Source organism: Pan troglodytes, chromosome 23 (genome assembly GCF_028858775.2).
Source record: "Pan troglodytes isolate AG18354 chromosome 23, NHGRI_mPanTro3-v2.0_pri, whole genome shotgun sequence".
In the NCBI taxonomy this organism is placed as follows: Eukaryota; Metazoa; Chordata; class Mammalia; order Primates; family Hominidae; genus Pan; species Pan troglodytes.
In genome coordinates, this window is record NC_086016.1 from 22,817,747 (window position 1) to 22,845,627 (window position 27,881).

Sequence of the window (27,881 nt, forward strand, 5' to 3'; positions counted from 1 at the left end):
TGGGTCTAGTCACACAAAGATTTTGGACTTCCAGAGCACAGCACTTGAAAACAAGCAAGAGGGAAAGACTAGAGCAGTGGGAAGATGCTGCGGAGAGCCACAGACAGGCCCCCACGACAGCCCTGAGGGAGACAGTTTTGGAGCGGGCAGACAGCAGTCAGGACAACACAATGTGTGTTTTGGTGCACCTATGCCGTGGTGAGATTATGGGAATCTCATGTTTGTTAAGCCACAACCCGTGCTCCTGGGCCCCAGCCTATGAGTGCAGCCAACACTGGGCCCCCCTCTCTAGGGGCAAATCCAGGAACTGCCCTTTGGCTGAAGGTGGACTTAGGACTTGACACAAAACCTCACAGATTCCAACACAGCACTATTTTGGGTTTTTATTTTGTTGATGTTGGTTAAATCTTATCTCTTTTTTTATACACAATACTTCATGTACCTATGAAATAAAACAGGTAGGGAATATGTCCAGTGCAAACAGAGGACTCACACCTGTGCATAGACAGCACCATCCACTGATTGTCGCTGCAGTCCATGGCGTTACCAAGGCTGCGCCACCCACGTGCTGCCCCAGGAGGCGCTACCAGGTTCTTTGGGCCACAGGCCTCTCCTCCACTGCATGTGGCGGCAGGGCGGGGAGGTCGCAGGGCTCCATGATTGTGGGACAGCTTCGAGGGCACATGGGGCAGAGGCCCTCAAAGGTCCCCTCCTCAGTAGGGGATGTCATTCTGATAGTACTGGATCATGTCGTAGGTCCGGCTCCTGAAAGGCCATGGAAGAGTGAAGGGAGATTCGAGGAGCCAGCAGGGTCTGGGGTCCCTCCCCGCAGGGAGCCCTACCTGTCCAATCAGCCCCTTATGGCTGCGCAGCACCTGAAGGTACAAATGTTCCAGGCGTGCCCTCCCCCACCCAGTGACCACATCTCCTGCTCCAACCCGGGGGACTCCGAGGCCACCTCATGCTCCTCAGCCAAACCGCTTCCATCCGTGGGAGCCACTGCTCTGCCCCATGGGCCTCGGGCCCCTTGGCTCGTCCTGGCCAGATGCCTCCAAGGGATCTGTACGCTCTCCTCGCACCTCTGGAGAGCCCCCTCTCGCCCTGCCCCAGCCCCTCTTGAGGTCCTGGCCGCCTGGTTTCTCTGCTTCCTATCAGCAAGAGCTCCTTCCGTGCCCAGCCTCCACAGTGCCCTTGTTAGGCTGCCGGACCCGGGCGCCACCTGGGGGCAGGTCTCAGCTTCCTCTCACGCTCCTCTGGCAGTTCCCCATGCAGATGGCTACACCTGGGCCCCTCCTCCTAGTCTGGATGTGGTCTGTCCCATGGCACAGCCTTGGGCTCCCACATGCCCCTCAGGGCCTTACCAACCCCACATGTTTAAGTGCTGCCCCCTTCGGGGATGGCTCACTTGCTGGGATCGCCATCCTCCCTTTGTTCAGGCCGGACCCCTCAAAGCCACCTCTGACTCCCACAGCAGGGAGCCTGTCAGCCCGGTGCTCTGCCTTCAGACCCTGGGCCAGCCCTCCCCAGGGCCCCCTGCATCCATCTCCTCCCACCACAGTAGTGACCAGCAGCCCGGCCTGCACCTCCAGTCACTGCCCACGAAGCAGCCCCAGGCAGGCGCAGGGAAGGAGTGGGGTCTGACTCCTCAGCCCTCCTGGGAGGAGGGAGGCCTGACACCAAACTCATTTCTAATACTCCTGGCCTTGTGTCCCTACTGCTCCTTCGGCCTCATGAGCCCTGCCCAGGTGGGCCCGGCCTCTGCCAAGTCTTCCCCTCGGCACACCACAGCCCCCTAAACCAGCACCCCACTGCTCCTCAAGAGTTCCTGTCAAGGCTTGGGTCTTCATGAGAGGGGCGGCTTGGGGACAGCAGAATCCTCATCGCCTGGTGCAGGCAAGGCCCTGCAGGTGCCCAGTGGCCACCAAGGCAGTGGGAGAAGGCAGGGGGGCGGTGCACTCACCTGTTGCTGAGGAAGCAGCTCTGGATGACCTTCATGATGAAATTTGCAGCCTCGCGCTCAGTCATGTTGGGGCTAAACCTGTGCCTGGAGGAGAGGCTGTGTCAGGGCTGCCATGGGCAGGGCCGTGCTGGCTCCCTGGCCCAGTGGGAGGAGGGTCTTCCATGGGGACGGACTTCAGCTGAGAGCCACGCCCTGGAAATGTACCTTTGGGGTCCACATGTTGGAAGATGGGGTGCTGTGAAGGCCACGCCTGGCCTATCATGGGCCCTGTCCCCTTCCCAGCATCACCTGAGTGGCCCCATGGTATTAGGGGACTAAGCATTGGGGAGCTAAGCTACTGCAGCCCCAGACCTTAGGGTGGAGGTGGGGTGGGCGTAGCATCCTTGACATAAATAGAGGCCCCTGGGTGGGTCTTTGGTGTGGCCGGCACAAGCAGGGGCCCCTCACAGTTGTGGTCTTAGGGGCAGAGCCTCACCCAAGAACCCTGTCTGCTCTGAGGTTCCAAGGAGATGACAACCACAGTGACAATTACACGAAAGGTACCTATCTTGGATGGAGCCTCAGCTAATGGACAACTGTCCCCCAGATGGCCTGCGTGTCCACCAAGGAACCTACTTCAAGAGCTTGATTGTCTGGCCGCGAAAACAGGGCAGGCCCGTGTCCAACATGAGAGTGACCAGGGAGACGACCGCGTCCATGTAGGGCCTGGGGAGAGAGAGGAGGGAGCGGTGGGTTGAGGCCAGCCTAGGTGGTGGCCCTGCCTGTAGTTCTGTGGCCTGGCTGATGCCAACAGCCTCAGGTGTGGGCTCCTGCCACCCACCTCACCTGCCACATCTTGCACATCCCCGAGGCAACTTTCGATCTGCTGCACTTGGTAACCCGTACCGCCCAGGCAAGGGCTGCCCACACGCACTCTGGACAGGCTGAGTGTCCTGCCCTGTCCCCCACATAAGGCTGCCGGCCATGGCTTCTGCACCTGGGTGGGATGCAGACACGCTGACCTGCCTTTCTCTGCGGGGCAGTGGGGATGAACCCAGGTTGGACTGTGGCCTTGGCCAAGTGACCTGTATATGAAACTGGGACAAAGCCCATCTTTGGCACGTAGCCTGTGGGGTGGCAGGTGCTCAGGCTTTGGTGACAGGGTGGATGGGATGCCCAGAAAGGGAGAGCCCATGGCTGAAGGCGTGGGCAGGATCGTGGGGAAGGTGGTTGGAATTAGATGTCCAGAGCAAGAATTTACTGGCACAGGTGGGCAGACAGAGGTGACCAAAGGACAGGTGTAGGTCAGCAGGTGGCTGCTAGCACCTACCTCACTCTCTGGAACCAGATTCCCTTCATCCTAAAGGGGACCTCAGAACGTTCCACACACCCCTTCCGCCTCCACCCTGGCCCTCACCCAGGCTCACCGCACAGCCAGGTAGCCTCGGACACACATCTCCATGAACCACTTGAAGGGTGTGGCCTCCATCTTGCCCCCCATGATCATCACCATCTCATCCGTCAGCTTGATGTCGGGTTCCCAGCCGAGATTGCCGCCCGGCGAGCTTTCAAACATGAAGCCAAAGTCTGCAAAACCCCAAAGAGCTGCCTGTGACTGGGTAGGAGCCAGGGCGGGCAAGGACGAGTGGTCTGTTTTGAGGAGTGGAAAAGGACTGCAACAGGAGCACCCCCTCCACCCCCAACAGGCAGGTTGTGTTTTCTTGGGGACAGTGATGGGGTGGGTGGTGGGGCAGCAGGCAGAGAAAGAGAAGGGAGGAAGTGGAGGAAGGAGCCAAGCTGGGGCACTGAACCTGGACCAGCCCCACTCCGCCCAGCTCCAGCTTCTGACTCAGAGCAATGGCGGCTCTCGCCCCAGCTCCCTGGGGCCAGGGCCAGGCACCCTCTACAGCAGAACAGCTTGGTGGCCGACAGTTCGGACCTCAGAGCTGGACCCTGACACTCCTGGCAGGGTGGTTCTGGGCATTCTCCTCTCTGTGGGGTGGGGATCCCTATCCACCCCTGGGTGCCGGGGTGAAGGGAGAGGAGGGTGGCGCTGTGGCTGGCTGACCGATGTGGATGATATGGCCCTTCTTGTCCAGCATAATGTTGCCGTTGTGTCTGTCCTTGATCTGCAGCAGGAACAGCAGGAGGCTGTAGGCGGCCATGCTTCGGATGAAGTTGTAGCGGGCCTGTGCAGAGAGCGCCCTGGGCTCAAAAAGGCCCTGGGGCCTGTGGGCATTCTCCCTGGTCCCACACCCAGGATCCCTGGGCCTGTGGGCACTCTCCCTGGCTCTGTGCCCCCACTGTGGAAGCAGAGCCCGAATCAGCAAGCCAGTCTTCGGTAGCAGGAGTGACAGGGGCTGTCTGTGGATGTGGGGGTGCAGGCACTTCCTCCCACACTCAGAACTTAACTTTCTTCTAAGGAGTCCAGCCCAGCTCTACATTCTTTTGACTCCCAAAGTGGCTTACAGATGCCCTGGTGTTTTTTTTTTAAATGGAGTCTCGCTCTGTCACCAGGCTGGAGTGCAGTGGCATGATCTTGGCTCACTGCAACCTCTGCCTCCTGGATTCAAGAGATTCTCCTGCCTCAGCCTCCCGAGTAGCTGGGACTACAGGTGCCCACCACCATGCCCAGTTAATTTTTTTACTTTTAGTAGAGATGGGGTTTCACCATGTTGGTCAGGATGGTCTCGATCTCTTGACCTCATGATCTGCCCGCCTTGGCCTCCCAAAGTGCTGGCATTACAGGCGTGAGCACTGCGCCCGGCCAGGTGCCCTGGTTTTTTGGTTTTTTTGTTTTTTTTGAGATGGAGTCTCACTCTGTTGCCCAGGCTGGAGTGCAGTGGCGCAATCTCGGCTCACAGCAACCTCTGCCTCCTGGGTTCAAGCGATTCTCCTGCCTCAGCCTCCTGAGTAGCTGGGACTGCAGGCGCGTGCCACTACGCCCAGCTAATTTTTGTATTTTTAGTAGAGACAGGGTTCACCATTTTGGCCAGGATGGTTTTGATCTCTTGACCTTGTGATCTGCCCGCCTCGGCCTCTCAAAGTGCTAGGATTACAGGCGTGAGCCACCGTGCCCGGCCCAGGTGCCCTGGTTTTAACCCTTAACAAAGGATGACTGAGGAGAGCAGGGTGTGGGTGGAGGCTGGGTATGGGTGGCTGGGGTGGGGTGGAGCACACACGACCTCCCCCGGCCTGTGGCCACCCTGGCTACCTGCTGGAAGGCCAGGGTGGACTCATCCCCGTACTGGCGTGTGAAGTAGTCGTACATGCCGAAGTCTGTCTGGCGGCCCAGCTGGTCCCGGGAGGTGCAGTCGGGGATGCACTCGATCACCCCACACTAGGAGGAAAGGCCAGTTCTGAGGCCCGCCGGGTGCGAGGTGCCCAGGGCTGCCCTACTGGCTCCACTCGGGGAACTTACCCCAGGGGCAGTGGCCACCACGCGGTAGGGAAAAACAAAGAGGTCCAGGCCGACCAGCTGGAAGATGTTCTTGAAGAGGTCGATGATCTGCAGGGCCAGCATGTCCTGGGAAGCCGGGAGGCGCAGGATGCGGTCAGTTGGCGTCCTTGCACCCCAGCAGCTCCTCTGGCTCATGCAGGGCAAAAGCCGAGCACCCAGAAATGGAGTGAGGTAGGGAGACCACAGCCGAGCAAGAGTCTGGAAGGCCTTCCTTTCTGACCACCGGGGGCTGGACTCAGGCTGCTGGGACCACCAGGCCCTGGGCTGAGCATGAGGCTGAGCTGTCTGGTGGGGTGTGTGAGATAAGGCACCCAACCCCTGGACAGTTCCCTCAGGTGGGCACTGGCATGGCGGGGACAGTGGGAAAGGGGCTGGAAGGAGAGGCCTCCGGGTTCTGCAGAAGCCCTAATTTACCCCGTGGCACCTGAACCATATAAGAGAAGGAAAAGATTCACATTTCTGCATATGAGATTGGACTCTGGCGGGCCTGGAGCCTTGGGGAGCAGCAAGCCCAGTCCCCAAGCCTACTCGAGGCCTGACCCTGCTTACCTGCCGGCAGTCGTCTCCCACTTTGAAGATGGCTGCCTGCCAGGAGATCTTCTGGCCGTTGGCCTCCTGCGTGCTGCACTCATCCTCGGAGTCTGAGCGGCACCGCAGACCTGCCCGCAGGGAGAAAGGCCGCTGTTAGCCTGTAGGCAATGAGAAGCCCTCTGAGGGGGCCAGGGATGAGTCCTCTCACATGCCTGAAAGGAACCCCAGCAATCTTGGGGATCACTTCTTCAAAACCCCAAGGAGGCCAAGGAGGAGCCCAGCAGGGCCCAAGGAAAGCCTTGGAACAGCAGGTGGAATCCAGGGTTGGAGTCTAAGAACATTTAGGCGTAAATGGAACTAAAAACAGAGCCCCATTTCATCTGCAGTGAAGACCCAGGTGTGCCTGGGTCAGTGTTGGGTGCTGTGAGCTGGGGGGCAGGAGGAATGTGTCTGTACACTGGGGTCCTGGGAGGGCTCGGGGCCAGTGTGCAGACATGGCCATGGGAGGCAGGTCCCTGCAAGGGGTGGCAGCCCCCTCTCCACAGCTGGCCACACCGTCTGTACTGGGTTGAAGAGTGTCTCCCTAAAATTCATGTTCACCCCAAACCTTAAAATGTGTCCTTATTTGGAAACAGGGTCTTTGCAGATGTAATTAGGTTAAGACAAGGTCACAGTGGATTAGAACAGTCCCTAATCCAATGACTGATGTCCTTCAAGGGAGATCATCACGTGAAGAGGGAGGCGGAGATGTGGGAGATCATCATGTGAAGAGGGAGGCGGAGATGTGAGTGGAGCATCTGCAGACCAAGGAGTGCCCAGGACTGCTGGCAATACCACCAGAAGCTGAGGAGGCAAGGTGTGACCTGCCCAGAGCCTTCAGAGGGGGCACGACCCTGATGATGGACTCCAGCCTCCAGAACTGAGATCGTCCGTACAGTAGCCCTGGGAAACTAACACCCCCCAACGGCCCCGGGCCCCTCAGCCTCAGGAAGGAGCCTGCTGGAGCATGCCAGCTGACTCATGGCAGACAGACCTCTGGGGTGGCACATCTGTCAGTGCATTTGAGCTCCCTGCCATCCCCCAATGAGGGGTCTGACTGAGTGAGGGCAGACAGATGGACAGACATCATCTTTTATGGAGAGCTGTACTAAATTTAACACATGCCAGAAGAAACTGTCATTAGCAAGGAAAAGCACTGAGCTCCCAAACAAAATCAGGGTTCTTTACTGACCTTCTTTTTCAAGTTCACTAACTCCACATCGCTTCACCTTGAACTTGGCCAGATATGGGGCTTTTGCAGCACTGAAAACAACAAAAAGAATGTGGCACCCATGATGCAGCTGAGAAAAACTTCGCACACGGACGCTGTGGAAGTGGGGGATGGGTAGGGTGAGGCGCCCACCTCTGCATCGGGGTCCCAGACTTGTAGTCGATGTCCAGCACAATGGCCTCGGGGTTGCTGGGCAGGTAGCAGCCTGTGCAGGGACAGAGGCAGTCACAGGGAGCGCATGTGTCACCACAGGTGAGCCAGAGTCAGTTTCCAACACGGATGTTACGTGCGTGTCCACCCTGCAGGCACACCCCACCCCTGTGGAGGGGCCTCTGGTCCTTGTCCAGGGCACCACTAACTTATTATTCCATGGCCGCTAAGGGTCCGTCCTCCTTGACTCTTCGACTCTTCCAGCCATCGACCAAATAAGTCTGCACCTTCTGGGAAATGCTCTTCCTGGAGGAGCACTGAGCCCCATCCTCACAGATACAGCCCTACTGCTTCTGGGGGTGCGTGTGAGGCCTGTCCTGCCTCCACCTGCCTGAGCAACCCTCTGAACAGCCCTCCATTCTTGGAGTCCCTGTTTTTGTTTTTGTTTTTTCGATAGAGTCTCACTCTATCACCCAGGCTGGAGTGCAGTGGTGCGATCTTGGCTCACTGCAACCTCCGCCTCCCAGGTTCAAGCAATTCTTCTGCCTCAGCCTCCTGAGTAGCTGGGATTATAGGCGCCTGTCACCACGCCTGGCTAATTTTTGTATTTTTAGTAGAGATGGGGTTTCGCCATGTTGGCCAGGCTGGCCTCAAACTCCTGACCTCAAGTGATCCACCTGTCTTGGCCTCCCAAGTGCTAGGATTACAGGTGTGAGCCACTGCGCCTGGCCTTCCTTACCCATTTGAATACTACTCTCTTAAAAGCCTTACTTAAATGTCACTATGTCCATGAACTGTCCTTGGTTCTCCCAGCCTTTAGGACTTTTGTCTAACACGTTTCTTTTTTTCTTTTTGAGACGGAGTCCTACTGTGTCGCCCAGGCTGGAGTGCAGTGGCTCGGTCTCAGCTCACTGCAACCTACGCCTCCCGGGTTCAAGCGATTCTCCTGCCTCAGCCTCCCGAGTAGCTGGAATTACAGGCGCCCGCCACCGCGCCTGGCTAATTTGTGTACTTTTAGTTGAGATGGGGTTTCACCAAGTTGGCCAGGCTGGTCTAGAACTCCTTACCTCAGGTGATCCACCCGCCTTGGCCTCCCAAAGTGCTGGGATTAAGGCATGAGCCACCGCGCCCGGCCAACATGGTTTCTTTATGCTTATTTTATATCTCTGTGAGTTCAAGCTTCTTCAGCTCAGGGACCATGTCTTACTCATCTTTTTAACAGCCACAACACCTAATGTCATGCCTTTTCTTTTCTTGTTTTTGCTTTTTTGAGACAGAGTCTCACTCTGTCACCCAGGCTGGAGTGCAGTGGTGCAATCTCGGCTCACTGCAACCTCCACCTCCTGGGTTCAAGTGATTCTTGTTCTCAGCCTCCCAAGTAGCTGGGATTACAGGCACGCGCCACCATGCCTGGTTAATTTTTTTTTTTTTGAGACCAAGTCTTGCACTGTCATCCAGGCTGGAGCGCAGTGGCACAATCTTGGCTCACTGCAAGCTCTGCCTCCCGGGTTCACGCCATTCTCCTGCCTCAGCCTCCCAAGTAGCTGGGACTACAGGCGCCCACCACCACACCCGGCTGATTTTTTGTATTTTTGGTAGAGACGGGGTTTCACCGTGTTAGCCAGGATGGTCTTGATCTCCTGACCTCAGGTGACCCACCTGCCTTGGCCTCCCAAAGTGCTGGGATTACAGGCATGAGCCACCGCGCCCGGCCCAGGCTCCCCTTTCTCAGTGAGTGCTCAGTAAATGTGTCAAATAAGAGGACAAGGGAAAGCCTGTTTCTGGCCAAGGAACTGCCAGTCCTCAAGGGGGATGTGTGCTCCTTGAGCCCTGAGAGGTGGGCTTTGAGGGGAGCCAAGCTTGGCCTTGCTGTGGGGTACAGGGAGAGGGGGGCATGCCATCTCCTCCTCTTCCTCACCTGCCCTTCTGCCTGCTCCAGGCTGTGGCTCACACTCAGGCCCCTCTGTGCTCTCCTGCTAGAGCCCTGCTGGCTTCCCTGACCTCTCGGGCAAGACTCAGCCAACACAATCTAGAGCCAGGGGCTGGGGACTTCTGTGCATGCCCCCTGCAGTACAATGCTTCCAGCTCTTTTTGCCCCTCCCCAGCAGTTGTGGCCTTCCCGATGCGGGAACAGAGGCCCTGCATACATGTCCTGCCCTCTCTGGGAAGCCGTGCTGTTGTGTGAGCTCAACACAATGTGTTGGGAAGAAATGGTTAAACCGGGGTCCTGCAGGGCACTCCACAGCTGAGACCAGCCGCTGTGAACATCTGCACAGGACAGACAGAGTTTGGAAGACAAGTTTGTGCCAATAGTTAGAAATGCAGAGAGAGGCCGGGCACAGTGGCTCATGCCTGTAATCCTAGCACTTTGGGAGGCCGAGGCGGGCAGATCACAAGGTCAGGAGATTGAGGCCATCCTGGCTAACACGGTGAAACTCTGACTCCACTAAAAATACAAAAAAATTAGCCGGGTGTGGTGGTGGGTGCCTGTAGTCCCAGCTACTCGGGAGGCTGAGGCGACACAGCGAAACTCCATCTCAAAAACAACAACAACAAAAAAAGAAATGGAGAGAGAGCTGCCCAGTGAAGTCTGGATTTCCATCTTCTCTTGAAAAGCTCAGCTTGAATTCCCATGTGGCCACAGCCACAGGCACCCAGGAGCGACTTCCCATGGAGGCGGTGGGGGGGTGGTGCTGATGGGTCCCAGCACACCTGAGCCGTCCCACACTGGGCCCGACATCCCCTCGTCTGTGTGACCTGCTCCTGTAATGCTGGAGCCTAGGAACCCTCTTCTAGAGTAACAGCTACTGAGGTCACTGTCAGCCTCCAGAAAAACAGCAGGCAGCAAGGAAGATGAAGGGCACCCACTGACGAGCAGCTCCCGCTCACTAGCGGCAGATTCTGGGGAGGGGCTGGGGTCCTGGGGCACCAGGCACCGTGGGCCCAAGCAGGTGTGGGGCTGGCCAAGCCACTGTGTCCACATCCTGCAGTGCCTGGAGAGGGCAGCAGCCTTCACGCCCCGCCGCCCGCCTGCAGGAAGAGGTTGGTCTGAGCCTCCAGAAGCCACCTGCTCACCCGGCTGCACCTTCACTTCAGACAGGGCCGACAGACAAGCCTTCTTTCTCTCGTCGCCTTTAGGGTAGGGCCTGAGAAACAGGAAAGAAATTCTTGCTTTGTCTCCTGGAGGAACTGGCTGCTGGGGGACAGCCCAGGGCCCCTCCTGCCTGGATTGCCCTCTCTGTCCCTCTCTTCCCGGCTCTAGCTGCTCCTAGCGCAGCCACGCACCACTGGCAGCGATTCTTGCCCTGCATTCCTCATGGAGAATCCCCGACAGCCCCGGAAGGGCTGTTTTCTGGCAGGCTCTGCCCCTGCTGTGTGCGGGGGTGTGTGGCTGGGGGTGGTGGGGGTAATAATGCCTACCACCTGCTGCCACCCAGGAAACGCTAGCTCCCGTCCTTCATCTTGTGGGTTAGAAGCTGCCAGCACTGCTATTCTCAGCACCCAGCCCAGAAAAGGACCTCAAAGTGACCAAGGTCAGAGCAGTGTAAGCACTGGAGACAGCCCAGCCAGCGTGCCCAGCATTGATGACTCCAGGGTTTCATCCCTTATGAATGCACAAAGCCATCAACATCCAAGGATGGTGTCAGGTCCACATGAATGGAAGGTCTAGGAAAACGATGACAGGACCTGCAAAGGCAGTCTGGTTTTCCTGACACCATGAGGATCGATCCTTCAGAGTGTGGAGAGGGCAGGGTGGCCTCAAATTGTGGAGCCATGTGCTAAATTCCACAAACCTCAGGAATGAAACTAAGCTGTGTTTCCTGAAACTGGCGTGGCCGTGCATTCTGCCATAACTTCAACAGCCCTGACTCACCCCAAGCAGTGCTTCCCCACCCACCCTGGCTGTCCATCAGAACCACCAGCGGCCCCGCTGCTAGAGACTCTCATTCATCTGGTTGGGGCCAGGCACGGGTATTTTTAAAGCTTCCCAGGCAATTCTGTTAAGCTGCAGGGACTGGAACAAGATTCCAGAAGGTGGTTTCCGAAGCACTGCACTTACTTGATGATAGCCGACACGTTGGTGATCTTGTTAAAGAAATCAAACTCCCGCTGGTAAAAGTCCTTCGCTGGGCCGGACAAGGAGCTTGTGATCTCCTCTACCAACTGCTCCAGGAGGTCGCCGATGTCAGCTGCCAAGGAAACAAAGAGGCTAAGTCTCTGTGGCTGTGGCAGAGGCCCCTCAGGAATACCAGCCCTGTTTCTCAGGCCCCAGACTGGCAGTGCCCAGAGTATGCTCTGCAGGCTTGGTGAGACCATAACAGCTGCCGTGTGCCCCTTTTGCTGTGTTGACACAGCCGACGCTGCTGGGAAGCTAAGCTGGTGCCTAAGCGGAGCTCAAGGCAGGGGCCAAGCGCACAAGTGGACGTGGAATCCTCACTGCTGCACACGCTACACACGCAGGAAGAAAAAAGCCCGTGTCATTTATGAATGTCACAGGGCGTAGAATCCTCACTGCTGCACACGCAGGGAGAAAAAAGCCCGTGTCATTTATGAATGTCACAGGTGAAGCAATGAAAACTAATTCTTATTAAACTCTACCCTGAATACGTCTTTTTTTTTTTTTATAGAGGCACACAGTGGGCGGGGCTCTATATGAAATAGTGCCTGTCACTATTCAAATCCCAGGCTGAATTTAAATTCCTGGGCTCAAGAGATCCTCCTGTCTCAGTCACCTGAGTTGCTGGGACTACAGCTAGTAGGTGGGACTACAGGTGCGCATCACCACATCTGGCTTTTAAAGTATTCTTTGTGATGAAACGGGATGTGCACGAAGCACTCTTGCCGCATCTAAGGCAGGCGCTGTCCTGAGAAGCACCTGGAGCTTGTCTGATTTTGGAGCCTGGACTAACCTTTTTCACAGACCTTTGTTTTTACTTGAAGAAATGACTGACAGACAACATATAGCTATTCAGACTTAGGGATGTGGCAGATGTTTTCCTGAAAATGAACAAAAAATAAATCTTCCACTCAAAGGAACTGAAACATTTTTTTGGAAAACTTGGATCTGCTGCTGTGAGCTCAACAGCTTCCCTTAAAAACTCCTTCTGGGCTGGGCGCGGTGGCTCATGCCTGTAATCTCAGCACTTTGGGAGGCTGAGGTGAGTGGACCACAAGGTCAGGAAATTGAGACCATCCTGGCTAACATGGTGAAACCCTGTCTCTACTAAAAATACAAAAAAATTAGCAGGCGTGGTGGCGGGTGCCTGTAGTCCCAGCTACTCGGGAGGCTGAGGCAGAAGAATGGCGTGAACCTGGGAGGCGGAGCTTGCAGTGAGCCGAGATCGTGCCACTGCACTCCAGCCTGGGCGACTAATCAAGACTCTGTCTCAAAAAAAAAAAAAAAAAACCCTTTCTGATAAGACCGGCAGATGTGAACAAATATGATTTTTCCACACTGTACAAAGAAATGTAACAACCTTTGAAAGATGTGCATAACTCACTGGCCTATATTTTATAAATGCCCACTGTTTGATGTTATAAAAGCTTTTGTGGGTCCAGGTGCGACGTAGACAGACTTGAACAAAACACAGCATGAGAAGTTTACTGCCAAGTTTAAGATGCCGCACTGCAATTAACCTTTTTTTTGGCGATCCTCCTGCCTTGGCCTCCCAAAGTGTTGGGATTACAAGCGTGAGCCACCATGCCCGGACTGCAAGTAATCATTAAGAAGCTAGGCTGAGCTACAAAAAATTAAAAATTAGCCAGTCATGGTGGCGTGCACCTATAGTCTCAGCTACTTGGGAGGATGAGGCAGGAGGATGGCTTAAGCCCAGGTGGTCAAGGCTGCAGTGAGCCGTGATTGCGCCACTGCACTCCTGCCTGGGAGAGGGACCCTGCCTCTAAAAAAATAAAACAAAAGCTACCACTTCTCAAGTGTGGTGCAGTATCAAAAAGAATCTCCACAATGACCTGAGAGACTACTAACATACAACTTCCTTTTTCAACTACATTCACTTCAACTGAAACAACACTGCAACAGATCAACTGCAGAAGCGGAACGAGAATGAGAATCCAGCCGTCTTCTACAAGGAAATGCCACTCTTTTGGCTCATTTTTTAGTTTTTTGGGGAAAGTTATTTTCCCAAAAAGATGTTATTTATATTAACATGTAATGAATGGGCTTACATTTTCTGAAATCCTGTCTTAATCTCTAATCCTCGTTAACACTGACAGCTAATGCTCACATTAAACAGCGCTCTTTGAGGACCTCAATAAACATTTCTGACAGTGCAGGGGTCCTGAGGCTGTGCTATTTGGGAACCGCTGCCCTGGGCTGACGGCCCCTTCCTCACATGCAGTCACAGTTGTGTTGACCATGGAGACTCTGCAGAAGCAGCCACTGGAGCAGAAGGGTCTCACTCGCACTTGGGAGTGCAGGGTGGCATCGGACAGCAAGTTAGCAAAGGCGTCATGAAGGAGGGGTCCTGCTCCCCTGTGTGCTGAAAGGTGAGAAGTGCCCCAGCAAAGGGTGGGAGTGGAGGGGTCGGTGAGCTGGGGCAGTGCAGGCTGGCGAGAGCCCTGGGGGCTGCAGAAGGTGCTTGGCAGTGCACTGAAGACAGGAAGTGAGGCCTGTGGGAGGACAAAATACTCACGGTCTTTCTGGTGGCCCTCTTCATCTAGATAAATGTTAGTCTTCATGTTCCAGATGAACTGGTGTGCCAGAAGCTGGGATTTAGACGCTGCCCACAGAATATACTCCCGCACATAGCCCATCTGCAGGAGAGCAAGGTCCCTGTCAGCCTGGCTCGGCCCTCTCCATGAAGAGGGCCTTGTCAGCAGCTGCTGACTCCCGGCATTTGGTAGACCAGGCAAGGGTAAGGCCCGGTGGCTCTAGTGGTGTGGACAAGCTCTCCAGGATTGATGTTGAGTCCAGCCAGTGGCCAGGCCAAGTTCCAGCTGGCTGGGGGCTGGGACCTGGGGGGCAGGGTTGCAAAGCGGGCGACAGTCAGCCTTTGTCTCGTCTGTGTCTTCCCATGGGTTTAAGAAGCACAACTCTCAAACCAATTTCTGGGGTTGTCAAGTACGAGAAAAAGCAGGCTGGGTGCTAAAAACTCACTTGTGAGCTGGTTGTTTAGAACAATATTCCAAAGTGACAGACAGGTTCCAGAAACATGCAGAGATACCTCCTTCACAAATTGACACACTGATATGATTAGGTTTTGTGTCCCCACCCAAATGTCATCTTGAATTGTAATCCTCAGGTGTTGAGGAAGAGACCTGGTGGGAGGTGACTGGATCATGGGGACGGTTCCCCCTTGTTGATCTCATGACAGCGAATGAGTTCTCAGGAGATCTGATGGTTTTATAAATGTTTGACAGTTCCTCCTACACACACACTTGCTCTCTTTCGCTTGCTGCCAGGTAAGACGGACCTACTTCCCCTTCCACCATGATTCTGTTTCCTGAGGCCTCCCCAGCCACGTGGAACTGTGAGTCAATTAAGCCTCCTTTATAAATTACCCAGTCTCAGGAAGTTTTTTTGTTTGTTTGTTTGTTTGTTTTTGAGACAGAGTCTCGGTCTGTCACCCAGGCTGTAGTGCAGTGGTACAATCTCAGCTCACTGCAACCTCCACCTCCCAGGTTCAAGCAATTCTCTTGCCTCAGCCTCCCGAGTAGCTGGGATTACAGGCGCACACCACCACATCTGGCTAATTTTTGTATTTTTAGTAGAGACGGGGTTTCGCCATGTTGTTCAGGCTGGTCTTGAACTCCTCACCTCAGGTGATCCACCCACCTCGACCTCCCAAAGTGCTGGAATTACAGGCATGAGCCACCGCACCTGGCCAGGAAGTTCTTTATAGCAGTGTGAAAATGGACTAATATACACAACTGTGGTCACCATCCTAAGGACCTATCCTCCTCTTCCTTCTTGGTCATTTTCCGCCACTCATAGTAGTAACTCCAGTTTTTCTTTTTAATTAAAAAAAATTTTTTTTGTTCCTAGAGCCATAAGTTTTGAAACTCCAGTTTTAATTCCATGCCCTAGGTTTAAAAAGGTGAGCTGGCCTTTCTGGGCAGCCTCCTGGAGTCTATGGCCACTGATCTGGTGAAGTGTCCCTTGGATGGACATTTTTGACCTGGGTGAGTCGGGGGTGGTCTTACCACACAGGCAGAAGTCTTCGCTTTGGGTTTCCCAATTCTAACCCGGCAAATGGATCTAAAGACAAACTATGAATGTTCAATGTGTAGTGTTTTTAAATATAAGTTTGCTTTTTAATTATGTAAACACTGACAGAGTTCCAAAGTCAAAATTATTAAATATGGTACATATCTGTCAGTTCCATCCTGATCTCTCCCTCTTTGGCCATTTTTATTAACTTTTGGTTTACTGTTCCTTTTTTTTTTTGAGACAGAGTCTCGCTCTGTCTCCCAGGCTGGAGTGCAATCTCAGCTCACTGCAAGCTCCGCCTCCCGGGTTCACGCCATTCTCCTGCCTCAGCCTCCCGAGTAGCTGGGACTACAGGTGCCCGCCACCATGCCTGGCTAATCTTTTTTTGTATTTTTAGTAGAGACGGGGTTTCACCGTGTTAGCCAGGATGGTCTCGATCTCCTGACCTCGTGATCCACCCGCCTCGGCTTCCCAAAGTGCTGGGATTACAAGCGTGAGCCACCGCGCCCGGCCTACTGTTCCTTTTTTTTGTAAAAGTATAAACAAATATGTATATACATTTGTATTGCCACAGTGATATAAATTTTTTTAAACTTAAAAAATATTCCAGGCTGGGTGTGGTGGCACACGCCTGTAATCCCAGCATTTTGGGAGGCCGAGGCAGGTGGATCACCTGAGGTCAGGAGTTCGACACCAGCCTGACCAACATGGGGAAACCTCATCTCTATTAAATACAAAAATAGGCCGGGTGTGGTGGCTCACGCCCGTAATCCCAGCACTTTGGGAGGCCAAGGCAGGTGGATCACCTGAGGTTAGGAGTTCGAGACCAGCCTGGCAAACATGGTGAAACCCTGTCTCTATTAAAAATATAAAAATTAGCCAGGCGTGGTGGTACACGCTTGTAATCCTAGCTACTCGGGAGGCTGGGGCAGGAAAATCACTTGAACCTGGGAGATGGAGGTTGCAGTGAGCCGTGATCGTGCCACTGCACTCCAGCCTGGGCAACAAAGACTCTGTCTCAATAAATAAATAAATATTTATTATTTTTTTGAGACGGAGTCTCACTGTGTAGCCCAGGCTGGAGAGCAGTGGCATGATCTCGGCTCACTGCAAGCTCTGCCTCCCGGGTTCATGCCATTCTCCTGCCTCAGCCTCCCAAGTAGCTGGGACTACGGGCTCCCACCATCACGCCTGGCTAATTTTTTGTATTTTTAGTAGAGACAGGGTTTCACCCTGTTAGCCAGTATGGTCTCGATCTCCTGACCTCGTGATCCGCCCGCCTCAGCCTCCCAACGTGCTGGGATTACAGGCGTGAGCCACTGCGCCTAGCCATTAATTAATTAATTAAAATAATTAACCAGGTGTGGTGGCACATGCCTGTAATCACAGCTGCTTGGGAGGCTGAGGCAGGAAAAGTGCTTGAACCTGGGAGGCGGAGGTTGTAGTGAGCTGAGATCACACCATTGCACTCCAGCCTGGGCAACAAGAGCGAAACTCTGTCTAAAAAAAAAAAAAAATTCTGGCTGAGCGCAGTGGCTCATGCCTGTAATCCTAGCACTATGGGATGCCAAGGCAGGTCAATCACCTGAGGTCAGGAGTTTTGAGACCAGCCTGGCCAACATGGTGAAACCCTGTCTCTACTAAAAATACAAAAAATAAGCCGGGCGTGGTGGCATGCACCTTCAATCCCAGCTACTTGGGAGGCTGAGGCAGGAGAACTGCTTGAATCTGGGAGGCAGAGGCTGCAAGGAGCCGAGAATGCCACTGCACTGCAGCCTGGGCAACAGAGCGAGACTCTGTCTAAAACAAAACAAAACAAACAAAAAAAAATTCCATAAAAATGGAAAGCAAGAAAGAAACCAGTGAAACTAGCTGAGTCCTGAGTTGGTACAACCACACACAGAAGAATCATTTCAGGCGGCCTTTCTCTGGTAGCCACCACCAAGAGTTCACACGGAGGCCCTGGGTACTGGCTCCCCTCCCCACTGCCTCTGGATCTAACCCTTATGCTAGGCCTGTATGCAAGCAGAGAGCCAAGCAGTCAAGGGAAAATAATGTGGGAGGGGAGCCAGGGGGAAGGAAACAGGTTGCTGAAGAGAAGGTGCCTCATGACAATCCTGTAAGTTGCCACCAGTGTGAAGGCTCCGGCTTGGTGAGTGTGGCTCCACACATATCACCACTCAGAGGCGCAGAGAGTGTGGCACTACCTAGTGAGGGCAGTGAATGATTCCACAGGACTCAGTCTTTCAGCAGAGGCTGGCTGCTGTTCTAGAAGCACTTTGGTCTACAGACTCCAAGGCTAGCCCCTGGGACACCCAGCCATGTAACTCAGCCAGCCCACAGGTGGGCCAGAGTGGTGAGGACTCAGCCAGGACACATGGAGTCTGCTGCCCAATTCAGCCAGGGAAATGAGGTCAGCCCTGGGGTTGGGGAATAGGGCAGACAAGCTGCACTCAGACACAGGGTGCAGTGGGCAGGCTGGCGCGAGGGCAGAGGAGGCTCGGGCTCCTGGCTGTGGTCATTCCCATGGATATTTTCTGTGCCATGACCTGTGCTGAGCACTTTATGTCCATGGATACTGTTACGGGCTGAACTGTGTCCCTTCAAATTCATATGTTACAGGACCTCAGAATGGTACTGTATTTGGAGATAGGGTCTTTATAGAGATGATTAAGGTAAAATGAGGTCAATAGGGTGGGTCCTAATCTAGTATGACAGGTGTTCTTATAAGGGGAGATTAGGACACAGACACACACAAAAGGATGACCCTGTAAGGACTCAGGGAGAAGATGGCTATCAATAAGCCAGGGAGATGGGCACAGTGGCTCAGGCCTATAATCCCAGCACTTTTGGAGGCGGAGGTGGGCAGATTGCCTGAGCTCAGGAGTTTGAGACCAGCCTGGGACAACATAGCGAAACTCCATCTCTACAAAAAATACAAAAATTAGCTGGGCGTGGTCGCACATGCCTGTCATCCCAGTTACTTGGGAGGGGTAGCGGGGAAGGTGCTGAGGTGGGAGGATCGCTTGAGCCCGGGAGGTTGAGGCTGCAGTGAGCTGAGATCACGCCACTGCACTCTAGCCTGAGTGACAGAGCGAGACCCTGTCTCTTAAAAAAAAAAAAAAAAGCCAGGGAGACAGGCCTCAGAAGGAAACAACCCTGTTCGAACAATGACCTTGGACTTCTGGCCTCCAGAATTCATGTTTTTTGTTTGTTTGTTTGTTTTGTTTTTTGGCCTCCACAATTCTGAGAATGAGAATAGACATTTCTGTCGTTTAAGCTGCCCAGTCTGTGGTGCTTCGCTATGCAGCCCTGGCAGACTAATGCATACGTCATCTCGTTAATTTTCCTCACCACTTCCGGCTGAAGAGGGCAGGATTCAGGGATTTGAGGGGACCCCACCGATGAGAGGGAAGCCTGGCCAGGCTGGCAACAGCCCCAGAACCGGCTCGCTCCACAGAGCATGCTTGGGCCTCAGGGTGAGGCAGTGGGTGAACATGGGTATCAAGGGACAATCACAGGGCCTGGGGTAGGGGGAGCAAGGGGACTGCTGGGCAGCCCTGCCCCTGAGGAGGCTCTGAGGAGCCTGTGAGGGCTGGGGACAGACCGGGCACAAGCTGGGTGTGGAACACACTCTGTGAGTGAAGAGGACGGCCATGCAGGTGCAGGCTTACCTTGTCGTACCTGAGGGCCTGCACAATCTGGGGGATGTAGAAGAGGATGGCGTCCTGTGGAGGTGGAGCAGAGTTGGCCATGACTTCTGAGAGCAGAGCCACCCAACCCTATGGCCCAGGCCCTGCCTCTGCTTCTGCTCTGCCCACAGCAGGGCTGAGAACTGGCGAAAGCCCAGAGGATGGCAGGCAAAATGACCGATGGCTCAGAACACAGGAATGGAGGAAACAGGTAAAAGGAGCAAGGCTCCTGCTCTACAGCGGGCGAGGGCCTCGCGCTCCTCACTAGGGAGCCTGCCTCAGGGAAATGGTCTGCTGTGGGTCAGACTCTAGAATATTCCAGAGACCCTTCTCCACCATCATGGCTATCTCGTGGGCTCCCTGGGCTCCCACAAGGAGTGAGGGACCCTCCACGGGTGAGGTCACTGTGGGGTTCCAAGGCACAGCTAGCTGCACTGCTGTGTGGGGTGTGCACAGCTGCCACGCCGCCTCGTAATCAAACTCAAGTTAACTTTATGTCTTTAACTCAAACGCCTCACTAGATTAAAAAACAAATGTAACTAGAGAACACATTTGAATTAGAACTAAATCCATCTTCTACAACTACTTGAGCAAAAAACAGGGAAAGGACCAGTATGTAACGGGGTGACCTCATGGCCAATGGTGGGGCCTGTGCCTCTCACCAGGTAAGACCCCTCCCAACAGTCCTACCAGAGGCCAGCTCAGCAGGGCCCTGGGCTCACCGGAGGGAAGGACCGCAGGACTTTCACCCCGTACTGCGCCGTGAGAGGGTGCGGCGGGTACATGCTGGAGAAGTAGGAGAGGCCTGTGGGTGGGTCCGTGGGCGCCCAGCACAGCACATGGCTGAGCTCTGGAGCATCGGCGTCGATGGTGTGCCAGGTGACCAGGAACTGCAGAGAAGGTGGGGAGATGCTGTGGCTTGGGCAGTCCCGGGACCTCTGGAGATACCTGGTCCACGGGCCACACAAGGACGGCCATGAGAAGTGATGTTTTTAAGCATCGGTAACCATGGGAAAGATGCTTCTGATGTGTTATGGAAAACAACGTAACTGCAATTAGGGTGAAGTGCATTACATTTTTTTCTACTGTGAACAAAATAAATGCTACAGACAAGAAATAGAAAACACAGGAAATCAGAAAAACCATGAATAGCACTGAAGTTGCCAAGTGGCTGTTTTTGTCTCATTTCTAGTTTCAGGCATTTCTGGGTGCAGTGTGCTATTTTGTGCAGTTTGAACTCAGGCCCTGGTACGTGGGCTACACTACCTTGATTGCTTCAGGCACATCACTAACAGCTCCCGGGTCCAACCGAACGAGACGGGTCACTTCGTTCCCAATGGCTTCTGTGTTCTTAAACCTACAGTGCACAGAGGGTATGGGTGGTGCTGCCTCGCCAGGGAACCTGCACTCTCCCACCACACTGGAGTGAGGGGAGCCAGGGGGAAACACTGAACTGGAGGGATTCACATCAATACCAAGTGACGGCTTGGGTACAAACAAATAGAAAGAATGAAAACCTGCTATTTGATAGCACAACAGGGGGACTACAGCCAATAATAACTTAATTGTACATTGAAAAATAACTTTAAAAGAGTGTAACTGGATTGTTTGTAACTCCAAGGACAAATGCTTGAGGGGATGGATACCCCATTCTCCAAGATGTGCTTATTTCACGTTGCATGCCTGTATCAAAACATCTCATGCACCTCATAAATACAGACATCTACTACATATGCACAGAAATTAAAAAAAAAAGTTTAAATAAAAAAACGTTTAGCCAGGTGACGGCTAAATGTTCTATTATGCCACTAACTAGTAAGTCTGAACATTAGTGTTTTTTAAAAGAGGATTATAATCTGCTGTGATGAAATGCTGGAACTTTCTTAAAGAAACAGGAATTTTTCTACACTTAACTGTTTAAAGGGCTTCCTTTCACCATCCTTGTCTTAAAACCCCTGCCTCTTACTCCTTTTCCTACCATATCCTCTCCTGACTCTCCACAGCTGCTCATCCAGTGAGTCAGTGTCTCAGTCAACAGTCCAGGGGCCACAAGGCACCTGGTCCATGAAGGGGCAGCTACTGGTTTCCAGGTGTTCCCACCTCAGGCTAATGCAAGGCGGACGTCCCATGAGCACTGTGCTTTGAGACAATGCAGAGCTGCGCTGCGATCCTATTCCAGAGGATCAAAGTAGGGCTGGAGAGAGGATGCAGTACATTGGCAAGTCTGGGCTCACAATGGAGAATCACCCACCCTGGACACATTCACAGGAGGCTGTGGACCATCTGGTGGGATTCTAAACAGGGACTCTGCAGTCCCTCTCAGCCACCATCGGTCTGAAGTTCTGTCCCCATAAGAGCTGCCACAGAGAGATCACAGGAATGTCACTGCTGTCTGCAGCATGTGCCTCCTCCAAATACTCTGCCACTGAAAGGTGACATCCAGCAACAAACCCAAACCCTCCCCAAGGCGGTTCCGGCAGCCACCTGCCAGGAGTGACAGCCTCCACATGCTTCCTATCCAGCAGGAATCAGATCTTGGCTCTGAATTCACCCTGCTGCTACCTCCCTAGGCTCCAGCTGCTGCAGCACCCCAGGCAGGCATCTGAAAAGATCACGAGGGTTGCTAGGTTATCTCTGCACAGAAGGGCTCGGGGAGTGTCCTGGGGCTCGAGGACTAGACTACTTCCTGACTATCCTTGAAAGGGGCTGCAGGGCACTCCTGAGAACTCATGACCCAGCTGGCAAGCACCCTGCGCTGGACCTCTGGTGAGGCCTGTGTCAGGCTGTGGTGCCCGGTGGCCCACCTGGCAGGCAGCTGCACGGCCAGGTAGGGAGAGATGCTCCAGGCGAGGTTCACGTTGTCCTTCCACTGCTTCTCACTCAGGCTGATGTACTTAGATCTCCAGTTGGCCACGCTGTTCTCTCCGGCCTGGTCTAGTTCCAGTTCCGGGGCTGACAGCGGGTTGTACCATGTGATGAGACGCTCGATCTCAGTGGCCTGGCAAGATAAGACATAAGGCCTGATATGCACCCCTTCCGTGAGTGCCCACACACTGCCCCGGCCACCAGGTGTTGTACAGGCAGGTGGCGGGCAGCAGGCACAGCTGCACCTGTGGGCCTTACCAGCAGGGACAGCAGCAGCGTCCTGCGCTTCATGTAGTATTTGTGCAGCTGGGAGCCCCGGTTGGTTTTCTTAGACATGCCTAGGAGGAAAGACAAAGCACAGGTGTAGTCCTCAGATGCTACCTGTCTGCCCTGAGATTCTAAACCTAGAGGAAGCTTGCAGTGCTCTGTTCTGCTGTCTGAGCAAGTGTCCATCAAGCAGCTTGCAACTAGAATGATAACTTGCATGTGATGGCCCCAGCAGCACACCTCCCACCGACCTGATTTCTTGGAGATGGTGGACATGCCGCTGGACAGGGGGTATGTGTTGATCCAGCCTTGGGTGGCTTGTTGCCGAGAGCCGACAGTTATGTCCAGGTTGCTCCGGGTGTCCTGATTATCTGAGGGCAAACACATTGTTGATTCTAGAGTGAGGTGGCTCAAGAAAAGGTACCACAAAAAATAAACTACTATTCACCAGAGATAAAGCAATTAGTTGCAGAGCAGGCATTTTCTGGAGTCCTGGAATCGACTGCAGGAACAAATCTGTCTGGATGGTGGGTTTTCCAAAAGCATGAGAAGTTCTTTATTTTAACTATTCTAGATGGAATGTTTAAACATTTTTATTATATTTCTTTTAACCTTTTCAAAATTTTTTAATTTATTTACTTATTTATTTTTGAGATGGAGTTTCGCCCCTGTTGCCCAGGGTGGAGTGCAATGACGTGATCTCAGCTCACTGCAACCTCCGCCTCCTGGGTTCAAGTGATTCTCCTGCCTCAGCCTCCCAAGTAGCTGGGATTACAGGTGCCTGACACCATGCCCAGTTAATTTTTGTATTTTTAGTAGAGACAAGGTTTCACCACGTTGGCCAGGCTGGTCTCAAACTCCTGACCTCAGGTGATCCACCCACCTCGGCTTCCCAAAGTGCTAGGATTACAGGAGTGAGCCACTGTGCCCAGCCTATGTTTTATTTTTGAGAAGGAGTCTCGCTGTGTTGCCCAGACTGGAGTGCAATGGCGCGATCTCAGCTCACTGCAACCTCTGCCTCCCGGGTTTAAGCAATTCTCCTGTCTCAGCCTCCCGAATAGCTGGACTACAGACGCCCACCACCATGCCTGGCTAATTTTTGTATTTTTAGTAGAGATGGGGTTTCACCATATTAGCCAGGTTGTCTCGAACTCCTTACCTCAAATGATCCACCTGCCTTGGCCTCCCAAAGTGCTGGGATTACAGGCGTGAGTCACTGCACCTGGACTTCTTCTAGCCTTTAAAATAGAATAGGCTGAGCACAGTGGCTCATGCCTGTAATCCCAGCACTTTGGGAGGCTAAGGCAGGTGGATTGCTAGACGCCAGGAGATCGAGGCCAGCCTGGACAACAAGGCAAGACGCCCTATCTCTACAACAACAATAAAAATTAGCCAGGGGACCTGGCATGTGTCTGTAGTCTTAGCTGCTTGTGAGGCTGGGGTGGAAGAACTGCCTGCACCCAGGAGTTTGAGGCTGCAGTGAGCTATGATTACACTATTGCACTCTAGCCTGGGCGACAGAATGAGACTGCATTTCTAAAAAAAAGTAGAAAATAAAATAGAATAAAACAAATATCATAATTTTCTTGATAAAAGATGGCAGTTATCTGATCACCGGCAATGTGTAGTCCTTTAGTACGGTGACAACTTGAGGGCCTGTGGGGGCAGACTGTAAGGACTGTTTGTCCTCTTCTAAGTGGAGCCAGAAAGCTGCCTTAGAAAGTCATTGCATCTGCTTTTTTCTTTCATTTTCCTGCTAGTTAGGTTGTCAGCCGTGGGTCTGCTAAAGAAAACCGTCTCAGCCAGGCAATGTGGCTCACACCTGTAATCCCAGCACTTTAGGAGGCTGAGGCGGGCGGATCAGAAGGTCAGGAGTTTGAGACCAGCCTGGCCAATATGGTGAAACCCCATCTCTACTAAAAAATAAAAAAATTGGCCGGGCACGGTGGCTCACGCATGTAATCCTAGCACTTTGGGAGGCCGAGGTGGGCGGATCACGAGGTCAAGAAATCGAGACCATCCTGGCTAACACGGTGAAACCCCATCTCTACTAAAAATACAAAAAATTAGCCGGGTGTGGCAGCGAGCGCCTGTAGTCCCAGCTACTTGGGAGGCTGAAGCAGGAGAATGGTGTGAACCCGGGAGGCGGAGCTTGCAGTGAGCGGAGACTGCACCACTGCATTCCAGCCTGGGCGACAGAGCGAGACTCCGTCTCAAAAATAAAAAATAAAAAAAAAACGTCTGGGCGCGGAGATCGAGACCATCCTAGCTAACACGGTGAAACCCCGTCTCTACTAAAAAAATACAAAAAATTAGGCAGGCGTGGTGGCAGGCGCCTGTAGTCCCAGCTACTCAGGAGGCTGAGGCAGGAGAATGGCATGTACCCGGGAGGCAGAGCTTGCAGTGAGCCGAGATTGTGCCACTGCACTCCAGCCTGGGCGACAGATCAATACTCTGTCTCAAAAAAATAAAATTAAATTAAATTAAAAAATAAAAATAAATAAATAAAATTTAAAAATTAGCCAGGCATGGTGGCGAGCACCTGTAGTTCCAGCTACTCAGGAGGCTAAGGCAGGAGAATTGCTTGAACCCAGGAGGCAGAGGTTGCAGTGAGCCAAGATTGCGCTACTGCACTCCAGCCTGGGAGAACAGGGCATGGCCTCCTTACAGAGGTTTGCTGCTTGTTTGCGTGGCATGTTTTCATTCAGCATACCCTTCCCTGGAATGCTTTGCCCTGTCCACCCTGCATGCCGGTGCAGCCATTCAGACTCAGCTCAACTGTCTCTCTTCCAGAAAACCATCTCTGATTCCCCAACTCTGGATGGGCCAAGTGCCTGTCCCCGAGGAGTGCTCCCACAGTTCCCTCATATTGAAATCACCTGTCCATTTGACTGCCTCCTACAAGGCAACAACAGACCATACCCCAGTCATGTGGGTGTGCACCAGCCTCAGCCCAATCCTGGGCTGTCAGCTGCTCAGAGGGGAGTGTGAACGCAGCCGGCTGCTCAGAGGGGTGTGTGAACGCAGCTGGTGCCAGTGCAGGGAAAGTGCGGTGAGTGGAGTCTGCTCAGCTGCCTTGGGTGCGTGTTTATGCTTCTCAGCTCAGGCCAGAGGAGAAGCAGAGCCAGGCATGCACCGGCCTCCAATGACCGTGCAACACAGCCAAGGCCAGGGCTCAGGGGGGTCTAACTGCTTTTCCGTCCCTACCTCTGGCACCCTCAGGGCAGCCCACGTGGCACCCCTGTCCTGCCTGCCTCCACCATGAGCAGCTGCACTGTTGAGGGTTACCTGGGGGAACAAGCTGGCTGGCGGTCAGGTACTTCTTATCTGAGAACATGGCGGTCCAAAATTTAATCATGATGCTTATGTCTTCACGCAGCCGCTTCTCTCCTTGAGTAGGGAACTTTGGGGGACAGCTTCAAACAACCATAAGAGGACAAGGGCTGAGTGTCTGGAGTCAGGGACTAGGGGCCAGTCACACAAAGCAGTGAGAAGTGATGCAGACAGTTTCTTAATGACAAAAGGTCAGCCCAAAGCCAGTCATTAGCAAGGATGATCTGGCCCATTCCCATGGGAAGGTGTGGTGGCTCGGGAGCCCTCTTATGCCCTCCTCCCTCACTGCCCACAGCAGCCCCTACAGCTTTCCACTGAAGCTGCACTTGTGGCAGATCAGGGCAAGGAAGCTGCACTCACACAACAGCACAGCCTATGGGTGCAGAGCCCCAGGCAGTGGGTGTTTGCAATTCTTCATGCAATAAGCCTTCACATTAACAGGGAAATTAAATGGACGCACTTAATCTCCTAAATCAGTTGAACTGAGGGAAAATTTGCCTACATCTCGCTGGGAGGCTACCTCTAAGTACACGGGACACATGCACAGGGCTGAAGGGTATTTAAATCCACAGGGCCAGGGATACTGAAGGAGGAGGTTGGTGAGCACAACTGGGCAACTGTGTATTCCTGTGAGTGACTTCCTGGGGGTCTGGGGCGATGGAGCACTTGGAGGGGCTGCACCGTCCCTGGACGCTGCACAGCACATCTTAGGGGAGTACCTGAAGTAGTCAAAGGCAGTGGAGTAGATCTTCTCGCGAAGCACATTGCGGATGGTTGCATTTGGAACCACGTCGGCATGCAGGAGGGACAGCCCCAGGGTCAGCAGCCTGTGAGGGAGCCCGGGACCCGGTCAGAGCAGGAGCCTGGCCTGGGGCCAAGTTCACCTTCTGGACTCTCTTCCCTGCCCTTCCAGGAGCAGCTCACTGAAATGTGTTCCCCGTCTACAGGAAGTACCGTGATACACAGACGCCCCATGACACACTGTACACACCAGGGGCCCTGTGCTCCCCAGGAAGAGGGCCCTCACTTGAAGCGGGGCCCGATGGCCGCCACGTGCCGGTTCATGCTCCCCTTGGCCCCGCCGATGTTCAGGGACATGGAGCGCTGCAGCAGGCTGGAGAAGATCTCCACTTGGTCAGAGCTGCAGTACTTGGCGATCTCAAACCGCTGCACCAGGAACTGAGCGAAGAGAGGAAGACGCTGTGATGGTGGGACTGAGCCGGGCTAACCCTGGGGCCGGCAGAGACAGCTGAGGAGGGGTTCTGGGCTGACTGGCCGAGCTTGCCGAAGGCCTTGGGCTCGGCTACCCCCACCCCAGGAACAGTCCTGGCCCCCCAGGTGGAGCACCCCACAGCCTTGGTGGGGGAACAGGCACGTACGTCGATCCAGATGTAGTGGGGGGTCACTTCGGGGGGACAGGGTTTGGGTTGACTTGCTTCCGAGGCAGCCAGGGGGTCTGCTTCCTTTATCTCAGCAGAAAACAGGCCAAATTTCTGCTCCACCGTCATGTGCCAGGCCCCTGCCATCTCCCGCATGAACTACAGGTACAGAAGGAATGTTAGCTCCTCTGTGAAACACAAAAAGGGGCTACTGTCAAGTTTTCTCTAATTAAAAAAAGGAACACGTGCTCACTGAATAAGATTTAGAAACCAAGAAAAGTATGAAGGAAAAAATGAAGATCGCCTATAGTCCCGCATCCCAGGGTCATCTGTGTCAGTGCTTGGTGTATTTTCTCCAGCCTCTCGAGGCTGCATTCTGTTCAACCTGGTTCACAGTGTGGACATTGCAGGTGTGAGGTGGCAGCACCCGGGATGTACCTGATGCCCTGACAGGCACTGGGTAGGTGACTCTTCTCTATAACCCTGATAACCCTCTGTGGCTGTGAGCGGGAAGACCCCTCTGTGGGCTGCTGAGCTGGCAAGGGCAGAAGAGGGTTCTGGATCCACAGCCTGGCTCCTCCTCTCCACCCCACACAGACCCTACCCGATGCCTTCATCCCGCTAACCAGATTAGGAAAGGCCCACGGAGCCGAGGCGAGCCTGCAGCCACCATGGCCAGGCCTGGGAGCCCAGGGTCAGGCTGCTCCCACGGCCCAGTCATGCTCAGCCAGGTCCCCATTCTGTGGGGGGGCATGAGGGGTGCCCAGAGGGAGCAGCATGGTGCCCGGGAGACACCTGGGTGCTGCAGAGAGTAAGAGGTGCAGC

At 53.9% G+C, this 27,881-nt stretch overlaps 1 protein-coding gene across 9 annotated transcripts in view; it reads right to left on the minus strand.

Moving 5' to 3' along the window:
- Positions 1-357: 357 nt before the first annotated feature.
- Positions 358-27,881, minus strand: part of PI4KA (phosphatidylinositol 4-kinase alpha) — a 151,007-nt gene continuing 123,483 nt past the window's right edge. For 6 of the 9 annotated variants that reach the window (XM_024352561.3, XM_054676009.1, XM_024352562.3 and 3 more), the window contains 23 exons: positions 27,057-27,215; positions 26,705-26,856; positions 26,397-26,504; positions 25,633-25,760; positions 22,596-22,715; positions 22,336-22,415; positions 22,017-22,210; positions 20,479-20,569; positions 19,935-20,102; positions 19,195-19,248; positions 14,004-14,124; positions 11,411-11,540; positions 10,426-10,496; positions 7,333-7,405; positions 7,162-7,232; positions 5,949-6,058; positions 5,361-5,465; positions 5,154-5,279; positions 4,008-4,128; positions 3,367-3,526; positions 2,576-2,665; positions 1,961-2,044; positions 358-765 (listed from right to left, as the gene is read on the minus strand). In XM_024352561.3, coding sequence (XP_024208329.2) covers positions 714-765; positions 1,961-2,044; positions 2,576-2,665; positions 3,367-3,526; positions 4,008-4,128; positions 5,154-5,279; positions 5,361-5,465; positions 5,949-6,058; positions 7,162-7,232; positions 7,333-7,405; positions 10,426-10,496; positions 11,411-11,540; positions 14,004-14,124; positions 19,195-19,248; positions 19,935-20,102; positions 20,479-20,569; positions 22,017-22,210; positions 22,336-22,415; positions 22,596-22,715; positions 25,633-25,760; positions 26,397-26,504; positions 26,705-26,856; positions 27,057-27,215 — 2,568 coding nt within the window. In that variant the 3' untranslated portion in view covers positions 358-713. Of the gene's footprint in view, positions 766-1,960; positions 2,165-2,575; positions 2,666-3,366; positions 3,527-4,007; positions 4,129-5,153; positions 5,280-5,360; positions 5,466-5,948; positions 6,059-7,161; positions 7,233-7,332; positions 7,406-10,425; positions 10,497-11,410; positions 11,541-14,003; positions 14,125-19,194; positions 19,249-19,934; positions 20,103-20,478; positions 20,570-22,016; positions 22,211-22,335; positions 22,416-22,595; positions 22,716-25,632; positions 25,761-26,396; positions 26,505-26,704; positions 26,857-27,056; positions 27,216-27,881 lie in introns of all 9 variants that reach the window. The other 3 variants (XR_010156003.1, XR_010156004.1, XR_010156005.1) reach the window with 3 other exon arrangements.